At 40.6% G+C, this 16757-nt stretch overlaps 1 protein-coding gene across 4 annotated transcripts in view; it reads left to right on the forward strand.

Annotated features, from left to right (window-relative positions):
• Positions 1-14466, forward strand: part of MACROH2A1 (macroH2A.1 histone) — a 47077-nt gene extending 32611 nt beyond the window's left edge. For 2 of the 4 annotated variants that reach the window (XM_074916589.1, XM_074916590.1), the window contains exons 6-9: positions 342-441; positions 5891-5980; positions 9186-9360; positions 13732-14466. In XM_074916589.1, coding sequence (XP_074772690.1) covers positions 342-441; positions 5891-5980; positions 9186-9360; positions 13732-13897 — 531 coding nt within the window. In that variant the 3' untranslated portion in view covers positions 13898-14466. Of the gene's footprint in view, positions 1-341; positions 442-1925; positions 2017-5890; positions 5981-9185; positions 9361-13731 lie in introns of all 4 variants that reach the window. The other 2 variants (XM_074916591.1, XM_074916592.1) reach the window with 1 other exon arrangement.
• The last annotated feature ends 2291 nt before the right edge of the window (positions 14467-16757 follow it).

The raw sequence follows: 16757 nt of genomic DNA on the forward strand, positions 1-16757 counted from the left end.
GTAAGAAATGATTAGGGTGTCCTTCATCTGTAATTTGAGGAGAAGCAAATAAGCAAATACCCTCTGATAATGCCAAAATAAGAATCCCAAATATTGGCCAACACAAAGCCAAACCAGAGCTTGTTAGTAGGTGCATCCACATCCTCCCAGTGTGACCAGTGTTTGAGTCTTGTGTTTGCATTTTTTTTGGATAATAACCCTCCTTTATGACCTGCCTTTTATTTTGCATATTTGTTTGCAGTGATGCTATCTCCATCTGTGTTGCAAAGCTCACTTTTCTGCAGCTTCTCTGTGATTTCCCAGCTGTCCTGTTATTTCCCACCTCATGCTTTTCTTTTCAGCTGAACCTTATTCACAGTGAAATCAGTAATTTAGCCGGCTTCGAGGTGGAGGCCATTATCAATCCTACCAATGCTGACATTGACCTTAAAGATGACCTAGGTAAATGGGGCATGGGTTGACACAACTAACGGTCACATGGAAATTATGGAACCCAGAATTTACTCTCTAGGGCTTCATGCATCTAATAAGAGCAGAAATTCAAATCTTCCAGGTTCCGTTTGGCCGAAGAACTGTATTCAAAAGACTTTTTCACCAAATCTGAATATGTTCAGCTATTGCTAGTCTTCAAGTTGATTTCAGTTAAAACAAATCATTTAAATTCTTTTCCATAATGATCATATGTGACTGTTAGCTATTTTGGGGGGTTTCTTATTTGGATACTTTGAGGACTAAAATACTTTTTTGTCAGGTTGTTTTCAAAATAAGCAGTTTCTCCATTCTAATGGCAGTCTTGGTTTTTTTTCTGATACTCAGTAGGCATACATTTTTTTTAAAGAGGAATGATTAGATAATTACCTGTCCCAAATCTTTCCTACCTTGATTTCATGTTTAATTCAGTCAAATAATTTGTTTCCATTATCCTTCAATTACTCCCTGTCACTTTCACATTCATCTGAAAACAAATACAGACATTATACCAATGCTGAACTTGTAGATACTGTCATAGTTGGTGCATTACTTTTAAAGCTTGTCTTGTTCCAGACTGGAAAAAAAAAAAAATCCCCCTTCAACAACAGTCTGTTCTTCAGCAAAAGAAAAATTAACTTTTATGCATTATGTACTGCCTTCCCTTATTTCATTACACCTGCTGCTCTGGTTTTTTAAAACTTCCTTAATGGAATACAACCCATAATTCTTGTAGTACTGCATTTCCTATGGGAATGTACACAAGTAATTTAACAAGAAAAAGATTTAAGAAGGCTAATTTTTAAATCAGCCTTTCTCAGAAATATGTATATTTTTACATGTGTCTCAGCCGTTCCAACACATAATTAGAAAATATGCCTTACCTTTAAAATACAAGATCGATCATTTATATTTTTTAAAGCAAATTCAGTACAGTGCTGTCTGCAAATACATGGTTTCCTCCAGATGAAGGAGACTGTCAGCTTTAGAAACAAAATGATGAATTGCCGTACAGATGAGGATTAGTGCCTGTCAGCTTATTGGTGCTGACAAAATGGAGAAACTAGTTATTTTGTTTGGTTTGATGATCCTGAATTTCTTTTTTTAAACAGATTCCATATTTTAGTGTCATGCTCTGTGGGGAACTGGTTGTTCTAGGTTTCTGCAAAGTGAAATGGGGTATTAGCTGATTTAAAAACTTTGGAAATGGTCTCATGTGATTGCTCTGACTTGTCATTTTAACATTTATTTGATCATGTCATACTCAATATTCCTCCTCCTGTTCCCTACACCCCTTTCTCTACACACACCTGCACACACAACTCAGCATACTCCTTTGGCGCAAGGTTTGGAGATGTAAAGGTAGGAAAATATGGACGTTGGTACATGTGTAAATGTAGAGCCTGTGCTGGGTCTCTGTCCAACGTGGTTGATATACATCTGTTTACCTGTTGTAGTTGCAAGTTGTACAGGCTGACATTGCCACGATCGACAGTGATGCTGTCGTTCACCCGACAAACTCTGACTTCTACACCGGTGGTGAAGTAGGTAATGGAAAGTTCAGTGCTGCGGAGTTTGTATGTGTGTGCATGGTCAATCAGCAGCCACAAGCTTGTTGTAGCTATGCAGATTTGCATTCATTTCTCACTTCCAGCAGTCCTGACTGATGATAAAATGAATAATTGCGAACTCAGTAGGCATTTTTGACGTTTATCTCCAAATCAGACTTTCAGAAGTTAGACTAGAACACACCGCCAAAATTTGAAGTGCAGGAACAGTACGTTCAACGCAGGCATGTGACCAAGGAAAATGAATTACTGCATTGTTGGTTTGACATGCTAAATGCCTGTCTTGAATGTGGTTTGAGGCTTGATCTTTAGATTTCTAACCAGTTCCAGTACACCTTCTCCGCCAAGTTTCAGATGTTCACATCTGACATGCTGGATCTAGCCCGTCTATATTTTCTGAACTCTTAAGATTGGTTAGGGATTTTCTTTTCATGTTTCACCTTGTGGACCGATTACCTTCCTGGCCTTGCTCAACGGTCCTTATGCCCACAAGCACACGGCTAGTGGTTCCACGGATGTTTTTCAGGCAGTCAGTCATGTAAGCTACACCGATGAGAGAAGGCATGATGGAAAACATGACAGACATCTTAATTCAGTGTCTTAAGTGTCCCCTGAGTAACTCTTAACTTAGTAATACCCCTCTCTTCGTACAGTATTTTGAAGGATTTGCTGAAAGGGTAGCAATACTTTAACTGAACTGCCTTGGTAATTTGAGAAGGCAAATCAGATTTCGGGCAGAATACAGAAGCTGCTGGTAAGGGTGATGACCCACCGTGCTTAAAAAAAAAAAGTCACCTGCTCCCAGCCTCTGTTCTATGTCTCCTCTTAACCCCATCATCGCTGTGCAGATGGTCTCCCTCCATGCCTGATGCCCCATTTTGGTGCAGGCTTGGGGGGACACACGTCCAGCTGTGGAGCTGGCGTTTCTACAACACCCGCTCTTTCTGAAGGGGCTCCTTGCTGAGTAACACACAGACAAATGTAGCTCTGCAGAGCCTGTGGGGCAGGAACAGCTGTGACTTGGCTGGCTAAACATTATGCAGAGCCGTTAAAATAAATGTGTCATAATACCCTGTATCTGAGGAATAGGCTTCTAAAGTCTGTCAGACCCATTTAGCTAATGTGCTTGTCTCCTACCCTTTGACATAGAAATGTTTTGCTACCCTACAAAGAAAATTGTGTCTCGAAGCTGTACTGCTCGTTCCTTAGTGTAGGTTCCTGTTGCCTCTGACTGCTGTAAGAAAGAATAGAAGTGCACAAATGCTTAGCTTCCAATGATTAACTTTTACCCATCTAAATTTTTTTTTTTTTTAATTTTTGTTGTTTTTTTCCCTAACAATTTAAATGTACTGGGGGCTTATTCTGAGAATTTTAGAGCCTAAATTTCTGCTAACGCTGTTTTCAACACTGATACCAATGCCTGCTTGGAAAGCATGAGATAATGATCTTATTCTCATGGGAGTGACACATATTTATGCCTGTGAGCAAATAAGCTACTAATCTTGAAGCTGTGAAGCAAGACTTCCATCAAGAAACTTGCTAATGTAGTGGAAAATGGTTAAATACAGTATGTCCTTTCCTAGATGACGCTAATTTACAACATAGTTCTGAAATACAATTTCAATATAAGCCCTCACTGTTAATCAGAAGAACATAATTGAGGAGTAAATGCAAAAAACCTTACTGATTCATACCAAATACTACTTCTGCTCTTCTTTGTACCAGATCTGCAAGGAGAGCTCAGTGAAATAAACTGACAGGGCTGTTCATTGCTTTTAATTATAAATTAATTCCCAGTAGAAGGGAAAAAGCTGATCCTTCTGGATTGAATTAAACCAAACTAGGCTAAATTCCATTAAATGTACAACAGCTTTGCAATGGCAAAGAAATGACCTACTTAATAGATCTTTTCTGTTCCTAGGTTCTGCACGAGGCTTAATTACGTTTCTCCTTGAAACAAGAGAAATTAAGGATTATGAATGTCATGGGTTTTAGGACTGATCTGAGTTCATGGACTCAAGGGGAATATAACTGGAATATATACAAATATAAATAGGACTGATATGGAAATACGTACAAGACAACTCTAACTAGAATGGAAGTCTGTTTCTCTCCCTCCCCATCCCTCCTCTGTCGGAGTTATAAGATGTTTTAAGACCCTGGTGTCAGCCACGGGTGCAGCACAGGGTGCTGGCAGCGCCTTTCCCAGCACCTCCGTTCTGGGGTGGATCTCCTTTCCTAGCACACTCTCCTAAGACACCTTGCTGCTACAAATAAAGCCATTACTGTCTTTTTCCGGGAGATTTGTAAGATGGTGCCCTCCACTCAATTGCACAGGGATAGGTAACTTTGAGTTTCTGAAAATTCTTAGTCGGGAGTTTGTCTGAATAAAGCTAGACCAAAGTATTTATCTAAAAAAACTTAAATGAGCACAAAGAGTGAATTACGCTCTGACCTACACAGTCTGACCTTGTAGCCCTGCTTTTGGCAAACACCCATTGTGAATTGGTTATGAAAAAAAAAGCAAAAGAAAAAGCATACATTTTTTTTAATTGTCCTCAGCTTTTGTACCCCAAAAGCAATAAACCGCCAACAGCATAATAGAGGCAGGGTCACAGAGTCAGTTTTTGAATGAACAAACAAATGCATTGTTTTCAACTTTTTTAATCTTCATTTTGGAAGAAATTTAACAATGGTGTCAAAAGAAAAGCATCTTGCAGTCCTCTTAGTTCTTAAGGCTATAATCCTATTTAGTAAACTGAATCTTGGAGGAGGGACTCTGCTTCCTCAAGCATATATTATGTGCACTTCCATCAGAAAATGCATTTTTTTCTTTCTTCATCAGTGAAAGTAAGGGGTTTCACCAAATAAATGTCTAGATCTTTAGAGATCATAGTTCTGAATTTTTGGAAATCAGTTTTCAAAGTAATAAATCAGAGCCTTTATGATATCACTGCTTTTTACTTATTACCTTTATAATTAATATGCACAGTGCAAAATTACGTGGGTTGCTTATGTAGTTAGGAAAATGCTTTCTTGGGCTGTTTTTTTTAAATATATTAATATTTAAAACTAGAGCTGCAAAATAAGATCTAAACCATTTAGTGATGGACTGCCTTTGTAAACAGCATACCTTTTGGTTGCCCTGAAACACTGCACAGCTCTTCTCCTCCCAGAATGACTTTGTCCAGCTCCTTAGCTGTAGTTAGAGAAGTTCATTGGAGGAATGTGTTCCTTAGAGATTCTCCTTATTTCTGAGGCTCTTCCTCTTGGTTAAAGGTGGCTCAACAAGCTGGGCAGTTACCAAGTAAAGCAGCCCGCTGCACTCACGAGACTGTTTCATTCCTGGTGCCACCTGTTGGGGTCAGGGACCAAGATCAGGTGAGTTTCAAATTCTTATTGTGGCAAATGGCTCTTTAAAACAATTTGTAACAGAGAGGGGAAATGAATCTTAGGGGAAAGAATGATGAACCTTCAACCACTCTTGAGCTAGCACATTCTTCTGGAACATTTCACACTAAGAGATGCTCATGATAAGGAAGGAGGTAGGGATGTCATGTCAGATGTTTTGACATTAAAATCAGAGTCTGAGAATGTTAGCGAGGGATACCGATGTGAGGTTTTTGGGTTGTTAGGGTTGTCTTTTTTGGTTTTTTCTTTCTGTTGTTGTTGTTGTTGTTTTTAATGACTAGCTAATTCTGAAGTCCCAAAAGGTTTAGATCTTACTTTGCAGTCCCCAAAAAAAACGTTTGGGCAGAAAACTCTAGAGTGATGTAATAAAAAATAAATGATGAGTCGCATGTCTGCTGTGGAAACCTGGGATCAGAGGAGTAAAATAACAATTCTCTGTTCAGGGAGCACTTTGGAAAAGAAAGGCGGCAAGGAGTTTGTGGAAGCTGTCATTGAGCTTCGCAAAAAGAACGGGCCGTTGGACATAGCTGGAGGTGAGGTTCTGCGCTTCGGAAACCTGCGAGCAAAGCGCGGCGGGCGCTGGCCTCGGGCTGCCCGGGGTGTCCTCAGCCAGCCAGGCTCCTTCCAGTGCCAGGCGGGGGCTCGCGCTCTCTCCAGACAACTTTTATGGGTTACGTGATACTTGTATTCTCCAGAGTTCAAGTACGCACGTTGCGTTTTAAGTAACTTTTACCAAAGCATCTGGGAAACGGTGCGGTGATGTCATGTTACGAGTAAAAGCAGGCTATTCACAGGTACACGCGTACACAACGAACCCTGATTATTAAGGGCACAGTTCGGAAAAGCAATTAATGAGATGCTTATTTTTCAGAAGAGTTGAGCCCAACTCTTTTCAACATCTGCTTTGCTGAAATGCCACTGACTCTCACTGAACTTAAGCACGTGCTTGAAGTTAAGCATCTGCTTGGGTACTTTGTTTAATCAGTGCCAAAATCATCACTGTAAAAGCTTACGACTTTTTGATGCCTAGTTATCAAAATTTATGTAATATCTGAGAAAAATCTACTATATGAGTAATAAAGTTTGGTAATGGCGATACATAATTTTACACCATCTGTGAAATTGCTGATACATGTTGTTCATATAGAAGGCTGATTCTGCCATCTGTGTTTATGCTATAAAAATAAATACAGTGTGCGCGGTTTTGTAAACGAATTCTAACTAAAGCTGAAGGGGAGATGTAAGACTTCAGCTCTGACAGGAAAAATTACAACTGTTTACTTCTAGTGCTTAATACGTTGGGGTTTTTTTTCCCCTTGCTTTTTAAAATTTTTAATAAGATTTTCTTGGAATTCTTGTTCTGCAAAAATATGAAGAATCGATTTTTTTTTTTTTTTCCCTCTTACTCTGTACAGTATTGCTTATTGGCCCAGACCAAACTGCTCACAGGTAGTTTGTGAGTTGGAGAGAAAAGATTTTTTTTTTTTTTTTAAATTTTTTTTTTTTCCTCAGCCATCAGTGCATCCCTCAGATGTGAGGGCAGCTGGGCAGTCTTACCCCGTGGGGAGCGCTGCACCACACCAGGAGAAACTGGCTGTCAGGGACTTGGTGGAGGACTCTAGAGAAGGATCAGTGTGCATCACACGGATATCCAGTGTTCAGATTTCTCAGTTATATGGGTATCCTTTTAATCTACCAATAACCAGGATCCTTACCTGGAATATAATTGTCACTAGCATAGAATGTGTCCGTGATTCTCTTTGTTTCTACAACAAAACCATAATTTATTTCCCCTTTCGGAGCATTTGCATTTGAAGTAAATTGAAGTAAATTCAAATTTGAAGGACTCTTGGTAATTAACAGTTGTCCTCAACAGAATCCTAATGAGTTAATTAATGATTACCCTAGAAAACACTCCCTGAGAAATATTAAAGTTGATGATGTGTACAATACAGTGTTTTATTCTTTCAGGATGAAGTTATTATCCACATTTCACATCTGACTAGAGATTTGTCAGCTACTTTTAATGGATTTTTCTTGGATTTATGATGTATTCTGGACCTGCCAACATTTTAGTTGCACATTATGACAAATTAACGTTGCCTAACGCTGAGGCTATTCAACACGTTGAGAATCTTCAAACCCCTAAGAACATAAATGGTTGTGCTTCCATTGTCCTTCAAAATGTACTATTCTGATTAACCTCCAGTCACAGTGCCATATGGCAAAGTCGATTTTCTCTTTCCTGCAGCAGCTACAGGATAGTATCCATATGTGACGATTGTGCTCCAAGAGTTATTTCTACTATAGTTAAATAACAAAATGCCTTATAAACATTCCAGAATGGAATAGAGGATTTCTGGCCTCTAAGCACCTGATTTTAAAAAAAAAAAACAACATTTTTTCAAATTATTGGTATTTTTATTATTGTTTTTCAAGACATAAGCTGCCATTTTATACCTACACTTTTGTGGCCATGTATGATTATATCCCAAAGTGTGCGTGTTAGGGGGCTGACTCTTTGTGAAGGTTCAGTGTATGCTCTTGTGAGGTTTCAACTAGGTGTTTTTCCTCCCTCGGGTTGTGATTAGGGTGTTTTTCTTCCTTTTTTTTTTTTTTTTTTTTTTTGTTTTTTTTAACAAATCGCAGTTACAAGTTTTTAATTGCAACCACAGAGCTGTGAGTTCAGAAATGGCAGTGATCCTCTTACCCTGTTTTCTGGCAGGCTGAGCAGAGTCTGTTGTTCTGGGATGGGAACTGGCGAACCCAGAATGTGTTCTGCTAAGACGAGGCCTCTCGTCTGGAGAAGCCCTGACTGTCAGTAGTTTGTGGGCAGGTTCTGCTGCATCCTCTTAGTCCCCACATGTCCATGGGTAGTGTTGTGGTGATAATATACAATTAGTATGGTAAAAATTCTTCTTCATTTCTTTGTACATGCAAGGCCTTGCCTGTGATACATGAATAGTGTGAATTAAACATTGTAAATCTATAAATGTATCCTCTCCAACCATCTGTCAAGAACGTGATGAAAGAGATAAAGTAAAACCAGTTTTAAGTGGTCGTGGATGACCCATACACAAAAAAGTTCTAACAAGACCAGGCCCAAACTCAAAATCGCACAAAATGTCTTCTTTACAGTTACCCAGAAACAAAGCAAAAATCTAAATTCACCTATTTTCCAGCCTTCCTGACCAGTTTGCAGAGCACTAGTAGCTCCGAACGGCTCCAGTCTGCTCTGCAGTGTGATCAGAAACCAGCTAAACAAACTGTATTTAGCAGGAGTAGCTGAAGGTCACACAGGTTATAACTCTGTGCGACTGTCCAGCATCCTGATATTTACTGTAGCTCTGCAATAAGCTGAACCAAAGCGAGGTCATCCCTTGAACGGGTTTGTGTTCTGACAGAGTACTGCCTTTTGCCTTACACATTACACAAGTTTGCACAATCCCCAATATAAATGTGTTTTCTTTGATGTCAGCCATGAATTTTTGCTCTCTCTAAAATAAGCTCGATTATAGCTATGATTTATAAATTACCATAGCAAAGTGCAGCTGGAAATGGAAAATACAAAGTCTCTGTAATCATGTTGTTATATTTTCAGGCTCTGTGATTTGTAATCTAAAACATTCACAGGGGCTAAAGGAATGTCTGTCAGTTGTTTGCTATTGTAATCACATATGTACTCTTTTAATCCTAAAGAGAAAAGAACAATTACGTTTCACTTTCGTTTCTTACTAGCTGTTGTCAGTGCTGGCCATGGATTGCCTGCGAAATTTGTGATCCACTGTAATAGCCCAGGTTGGGGCTCAGACAAATGTGAGGAGCTGCTGGAAAAGACAGTGAAGAACTGCTTGGCTCTGGCTGATGAAAAGAAGCTGAAATCAATTGCATTTCCTTCAATTGGCAGCGGCAGGTAAGGCTGTTACACAGACCTGATGCCAAACAGGTCACGTTTTCTAAAGGCTGCATTATATGTTCCAGTCCCTTCTCATGTACAGAACCCATTGCTACAGTGCTGACTTTATTCTTGTTCGTTTAGATCAGTTCCCTAAATGAAAAGTTTCTTCTAGGTCTGTTCAAGCTGTGCACGGAGCCTGCAGTATTCTGAATACTAGTTCAGCTTTGGCAGGTGTAGCTGTGATCCCTGCAGAGTCTTAAAGCATACAAATAAGTTAAAGAGCATAAAATGAACTTTTAAATAGGATATTAAAAGAGTTTTTTCAGACTATCGATTTGTTCAGATAAATTGGGGATGTGGAGGTGAACATGAAGAAACGGGGTCGATTTTACCTAATTTTAGTGCATAGATAAACTTACTGCAATCTATGTCTTAGGATGGCCAGAAGTCATAGCCTAATGTTCATTTAAGCAGCAAACCCAAAGTGCCCTGATTCCCAAGATTTGCAGAGTCACTTCAAGCCGAATTCAGTGCAGTTCACATCACGGGCCTCGCTCAGAGGCAAAAGGCCTCAGAAGACTTTGCCAAGGTCTTTGAAAGCCAAAGTCTAAAGTTAAGGTCCTCTGGCTTCGTACAGGGTGCTCAGTGCCTTCGAAGGTTGGATCACGTCCTGAAGAGTCTGAACGTGGACTACACCTTTTAATCTGAGGCTCTCGGGTTTGGGGTGGGGAGGGAGGTTTGGAACACTTTGCCCATAATGATGGCTTGGTATGAAGACCGAGGGCCAAATCTAGGCTGAATTTACAGTTCTCTGTTTAACCTGAACAACTGCCCCTTTTGAATTTGCCAGACGTTGGCTGATGTACAGCAAGAATATTCTTCCCATTGTGCCGTGTTGCAACACTAGATTAATTCCTGCCTTTTCTGTGGGTTAGGGCAGGAAGTGCTGTTTGAAAGACAATAAAGAAATAGAAGTTTCACTAAAATAATAAGTTTAAGTGACTTGCATCAGACGAAGCTCCAAATAAGGGTAGTTTGCATGGGTGTCATTTTAAGGAGGTAACATGAGCCTACTTTGTGGAATGGTAGAGAAATATAGTGGAGGGTTCATAGAGAGCTGTTGAATTAGCCGTCAGATTCACGGGCTAGTCCATACAAAGAGCGGCTCTGAACCGCTCTTTGGGAGGAACCAAATTCCTCCACGGACTGTGGAGTGACTGTAGAATTGGTTATGTAGGTGCCTAAAGCAAGACCATGTCAAGGCTCTTCCACAGAGCCCTTTCTTTTCTGGATAGCTCCCAGCAAAGAACCATTCCCAACCCTGGTTGTGAAGCAGTTGATTGGTGTTGGAAGATGATGAAACCCTTGAATAATCATGAGATTCACATCCTGTTATGAAATGTGGTTACTGACAGGCAAGGTCTGTGGCCGAGTTCTCCACTTGGCATATGCACATCGTTCTCACTCAAGCCAGTTGAAGTGGTGCTTTAAAAAGGTGGAGAGAGATCAACAGGCTTTGAGAAATATATGAGGTTGTGTATTTTCCCTTTTTTCTCTTAATTGGAGATATTCGAGCATAAATTAATTTTGGGGAGAAGAGAATACATTCTGACAATACTCTTTACTTGTTTTTATGATGTCAGAAGCGTTAAAAAAAATAAAAGTAAAGCTTTTAAAGACAGCAAATGCCAAAGACACCACATGTATGCAGCTGTTCTGGTACAGACATCTGTCAAGCAGACATCACCCAATAAACCCACATAAACAGTTTCATTCTCTTTTATAGTTGAGGAATGGGATTACATGAGGGCAGTTCAAATAAATCACGGCGGGAAATAAAATAGCACACTTGTAGATTCAGTGGGCCAGATGCTCAGCTACAGCCAACTTGTGGAAAGCACAAGTTGGGTGCTGTACAGAGGTAGCCTGGAGTTCAGTCTGGTAGGGCCAGCAGGAGAACAGGGAAAGGAGAGTTGAGGATTGAACGTAAAATCATCCTCGGAGTAGGGATTTCATCCTGAGGCTCTGACTTTGATCTGAATTGACACTAGCTTGGCTAAAGTCTCCAACTGCCTTTTCACAAGAATTTAACTCAAACTGGTAGATCAACACAAGAGGCTTCTGTTTCTTCTTGCAGCCCACACATGGCCGTTGGGTCAGCACCTTTCTGATGATTTTTCTGCTCTGTCTCTTTCCTTTCTTTTGAGACAGTGGTCCTAAACAATTTCCTTTAGTCAGCTTCCCTTTGACCAGGCTGCTCTTCTTTCCTTTGCCCCATTGCGACTGCGTTGCTGGAACACAACTAAAGTGGAAGTCGTAGGGCTTCAGAGTCGCCTGTGAGCAATTCAGAAAAGGCCTATACCCTGATTTTGATGCTGGCCTGCGTGACAATTCCTGCTGAGGAGCAAAATTCCTCAAAGATCTGCTCAATGTATGCCAGGATGCAGCATTCCTAAGTAACTAGCAAGCGATCCGATGTGGAGGCCTGCTGAGTCTGTGTCTTTTTCTCTATGTAAGCCAACAGTAGGAAGTAACTCATGTCAAAACTATGCTCTCAGTTGATTAACTTGTCACACAGCTGATTCTCCCTGACCAGCTCAGTTGGCTTTGGAAGGGTACAAGGTTTTCTCACAATGCTTTTTCCTTTTTGTCTTCTTAAGTAAAAGAAAAAAATTGGGCATTTTCAGAAAAGAAAGAAACAGCATGAGCTATTTTCATGTCGTCATTTTTGAAATATCACAAGCATTATCTTCAGGCAGCATGTATAATATCACATTACAGGCAGCACTACCACAGAATTGCTCTCGGAGTGTATTTTATGGTAAAGCAGTGTGCGGTAAGCGGGCCATGACACAGGCAGTTGCCTTTCTCATTTTGTGTCCTGCAGCATGTAACGAGAGGGAGAGTACAACAGCGTTTTATTACCAGAGTCTGGTGCTTCAGTGAGCACGTGCTAAGTGATGCTGCACCTGTTAGTGCCAGAGGTGAATTTAGCCCAGCTTCTTCGAACTGCTGAGGAAACTCCGAGAGACTCAGCCATCTGTGTAATCTGTAAATTTTTAGTAATATTAATAGTACATATCAGGGAGTTTTGACCATCGTACATCTGCAAATGCGTGTCAAGGAACAGGTGATGTTCCATGGGCTCTTTCAAATTCTGTCTGGGTTCTACTCGTAGCAGCGTGCTCAGGCTTCGGCCGGGGCGAAACCCCAGGCTGGGAGTTTTCCGTGACCTCTAAAACTCACAGTTCAGGTCACGGCTTTGTTCAGATCATTCTACTTGTGCTTGACCTGTTTTGAGATTAGATGAAACTTTCAGACAAGGGCTGCTAAATAAAAATGTGAAAAAAGCTTGTAAGAAGAGTTCCCAGATTAGGCGCTGAGCTTTGAAATTCAGTCATGCAGTTTTGTCATTTGAGAAAGCAGCAAGGGTTGTTCTGTTTGTCTTGGCTTCCCCAGAAGAAGGGGGCAGGAGCCTCATCTTTAGTCATTGCTAGAGGAGTAGAAAGGCCTCTGGTGCTCAGATCTCTCCAGCCGATACCAAGCAGATGTCTTTCAAGATACTTTCCTCAGGCCTGTGCTTACTTTGAGTGAGCTTGGAATTAAAAAGGATGGAAGGAGTGGTGGAAGTGATGCTGAGGTTGGCTTTAGAAAAACCTTCAAGTCCCTTAAGTCTGTCCTCAGCCCTGACACAGCTACCTTGGCTTCCCAAGCTCAGTAAAGTTAGTCTGAGCCCATCTGGGCAAGGCTCACTGTGCCCCAGGAGAGCAGCCTTGCTCAGTGTCCTTTTCCGATCACATTTGAAATGGCAAGGGTGTTGCCAGGGGTGGTTCTCACCACCAGACTACTACAACTTGTTCTCTCTTCAGTCTGCTGCAAGGCTGTACGAGTAATTTCTTTAATTTTGTGTTGTAGTATTAACCATTAATAGTGGTAGAACTGTTTTGTACTTTGTGTTTATTCATGCTTCATTTTCTACATCAAGTTCTCTGGTCCTTTTTATGTTTCTGGAATGGTTGGTTTGCTTTCGGGACGGGTTTGACTCTTCAGCTCTTAACGTACATGCTGCTTCCCTGAACGCTCCAGGCTGTTGGTTTACTTGTCTGTTAAATAACTGACCCATTGGGATTGTAAGGTTCAATCCATTAATGTGTGAGAGCTCTGTATTCATATTTCGGGAATGCTTTTTTTTTTTTTCCTGTCTGAACATTTTTAGTCTTGCCTAAACAAACAATTTTGTAATTCAGACTGTAAACACCAGCTTTGTAGCTTTATTTACCATGCTGCAATAGAGAAAAGACAGGGCCTTCCCTGCGAGGTTACACCATCAAAAGCTCGTTCAGCAAGTCTTTATTTTCTTTTTTTTTTTTCTGTCTCTCCTCCTAGAAACGGCTTCCCAAAGCAAACGGCTGCTCAGCTGATCCTGAAAGCCATCTCCAGCTATTTTGTGTCAACAATGTCCTCTTCAATCAAGACGGTGTACTTCGTGCTCTTCGACAGCGAGAGTATAGGGATATACGTGCAGGAAATGGCCAAACTAGATGCCAACTAAGCCTAGAAAGCAACAGTACCAGCCCCCCCTTCTACCCATCGTCCTCAACTCATTGTGAAGCAGAGCATCCCTTATTTTAAATTTTGCTCATCTAGGGGAATAAAGGTGGATTTTTTTTTGTTTTTCCTGTTGATTTTTGTTTTGTTTTGAGGTTTTTTGTTTTGTTTTTACTTTCTAAAATGTTTTATGTTGGCACTGATAGTTGGCATTACTGCTGTTAATGCACTGTATACCAGGCATCGTCTGAATTTAGTGTAATCTAGGAGATTTTATAGTTTTATTTTAATGAAGTATGGATTAAAGCAGAAAGCTGGTAGGAGTATGTAGTCTTTTACTTGTGAAAGAAACGGGCCGACCCTATTTTGTAACTGTGTTGTGGTGCTTTATCAATACATGGAGTGGCGTTCCTTTCATTTTTTAAAAGAACAGATGCTATAAACCTAATTTGTGTTTGTTTATTGTCTTAATGATAAATCTGGAAGAAAAAAAATACAGAAACCCTGTTGTCCTTAATTATATTTACAATTTTGAAATTGTGTGAATTGATTTAGTAAAATGTTTGAACTGTTGCTGTTGGTGTACTTGAATTAATCTTTCCCTTAAACCTTCATTTTCTAAATTCTGAAGAGTGAGCTACGAGAGGGATGAGAAAATACAGGATCTGAACCAGGGGCCTGGACAGGTGTGTGCCCAGCACCCCTCACAGTCAGGGAGTTTTCAGACTTTCCAATTGGTGCTTCAGCTCCTCCTGGTCAGAATCTGGCTTAGCTGGCTCTTCAGTTGGGGAGGTTGAAGCCTTTTAGATCAATAAGGACTAGGATTTTTTTGAACTAGTTCCAGTATTTAATATTGGCCTGTTTGAAGCCATTTTGTATTTTTTTCCAGAAATTTATGAGTCTGGTTTGTATGGGTTGCCATATCATTTGCAGCTGAAATCCATACCAACATAAGCCTTTATGGGTTTGTACTTTGAGGAAGAAGAGGTTACATGTTTAAAAGCTGTTGCATACAAATGCTCTCTGAAGAGAAAGCTCTTCCTTTGAAGTCTTTAGCCTACCGTCTAGAGTAGGCACACGCTTCCCATCACTGTTGAAAACTTCAGTTTCTGCTAAAACAGGGCTTTACAGCCACTCTGGATTGATCCAGAGCAACAAGGGGACCAAATCTGACTGACTTCTTGATAATATATAAATATAATATAAATATACTCAGTATATTTATTCTGAATACCAAATATTCAAAATGTGTAGCTTAAGCTCCTGCAAGAGTTTGGGTTTTTGTGTAGAATTCTAGATAGTTGGAGCTTTTGAGGGGACTGCTGTAGAGGAACAACAGCAGCAACAATAGAAGACAAAATTTAAAATAATTCTAAACACGTACCCAAAGTTAAAAAGAGTAAATTAATTTTCGTGCCTGCAACACATAACGTGTTTGACCATAGTACAGGCTCAAATTAAAATTTTTTTAAATGGCCAAAATGCATCTGGTGTCATTCTCCAGAAACAGCAGTTCAAGGGGCAATAAATGAAATAAAATGCAGTACTTCGGCATTTCGTTGTGAAATGCGTGTTTGTAAAGCAAATTGAAACTGCACTTTCCACAAGTTTCACTAGGTGTCACTAAAAGGATTGAAAAATAGGAAAAAAGCACAAATGAGCAAGTACCGGAGGAGACACTTGGTGTAAGCAGGGACTTAATTTTTTCAGCAGAGAAGGGAATTTTTAACACAGAAGGCACATGCACATCAAACTGAGTGTCCTGATTACAGCTTCCTTGGTCTGTTTGTACTGTAGAATGTACTGTAATATATAAAGTCTTGGGTTTTTATCAAAATTTTAGCAAAAAGAAAAAAATGTGTTTGTCCACAAGTATTTTCTAAGTGGATAAAAGTACAGTCTCCCATGGCAGTTAGTTAATAAATCTTTTACTCTGCTACACCGTGCTGGGAGGGTCAACTTTTGACTTCCATCTCAGAAAAATCTCAGAGCAAACCATACTGCAGTTCGAATCACACAGACTTGCTGCTTCTGGCCTCCCATCTCCCTCTTGCTTGCTTAGGCACCAGCCCTGGAAGAGCTCTGCTGATTTCCTCAGGACTGCTGGCAATGTGCCTTGTTCCAATTCAAGTCCTTTTACTAAAAAAAAAAAAAAAATAAATAAAAATTAAAATAAAAAAATAAGTGCCCTCAACGGCTCCCACCTGATGAGAGTCTCTCAGCACCATGTCCCAGTGCAACCAAAACCAGTTATCAAGGATTTTTTGCGTTGCCTTGGTCACAGAAAATGCAGGGAGGGCCCAGGAGCTTTCAGACATTCTCTTCTAATTCTAGCTCCGACCCACAGGCCGTGTGCGGTGTCGGAGCTGGTCTCACCGGGGCATCGCTGTATTCCCTTCTCTTCCGATACCAGCACATCCTCTTTTTTCTCAGAATTCATTCAACAGCCCCTAAACTCTCCGTGTGTTCCCGATTCCGTGACCCAGCGAGTGACCTCGAAGCACAGCGCCGCTCCTAGCGAGGGGGTCAGCCCGGAGGAGGAGGAGGAGGGAGCCAACCCCCGATGCCTCTCCACCAGCGTTCCCCCAGCAGGCTCTGGAAAAAAAAAAAAAAAAAAAAAAGCCAGAGATCCCAGAACAACCTTGAACTCGGCCACACGGGGCAGCCCGAGTAGATTATGGCTTATATTCAAGAACCTAAAAAGTAACATATCAAGTTACACGCATAACAAGAAAAACAGAAGAAATTCCTGTTAACATGTGCACTGCGGCCAGGCCAGCATTACTTTGGGAATCTCCCTAGCATTTTGCTTGTTAGAGCTGAACGTGCAAGCTCCATTTGCAAAAAAAACAATAAAAATAATC

This window comes from Athene noctua, chromosome 12 (genome assembly GCF_965140245.1).
Source record: "Athene noctua chromosome 12, bAthNoc1.hap1.1, whole genome shotgun sequence".
NCBI classification, from domain to species: domain Eukaryota; kingdom Metazoa; phylum Chordata; class Aves; order Strigiformes; family Strigidae; genus Athene; species Athene noctua.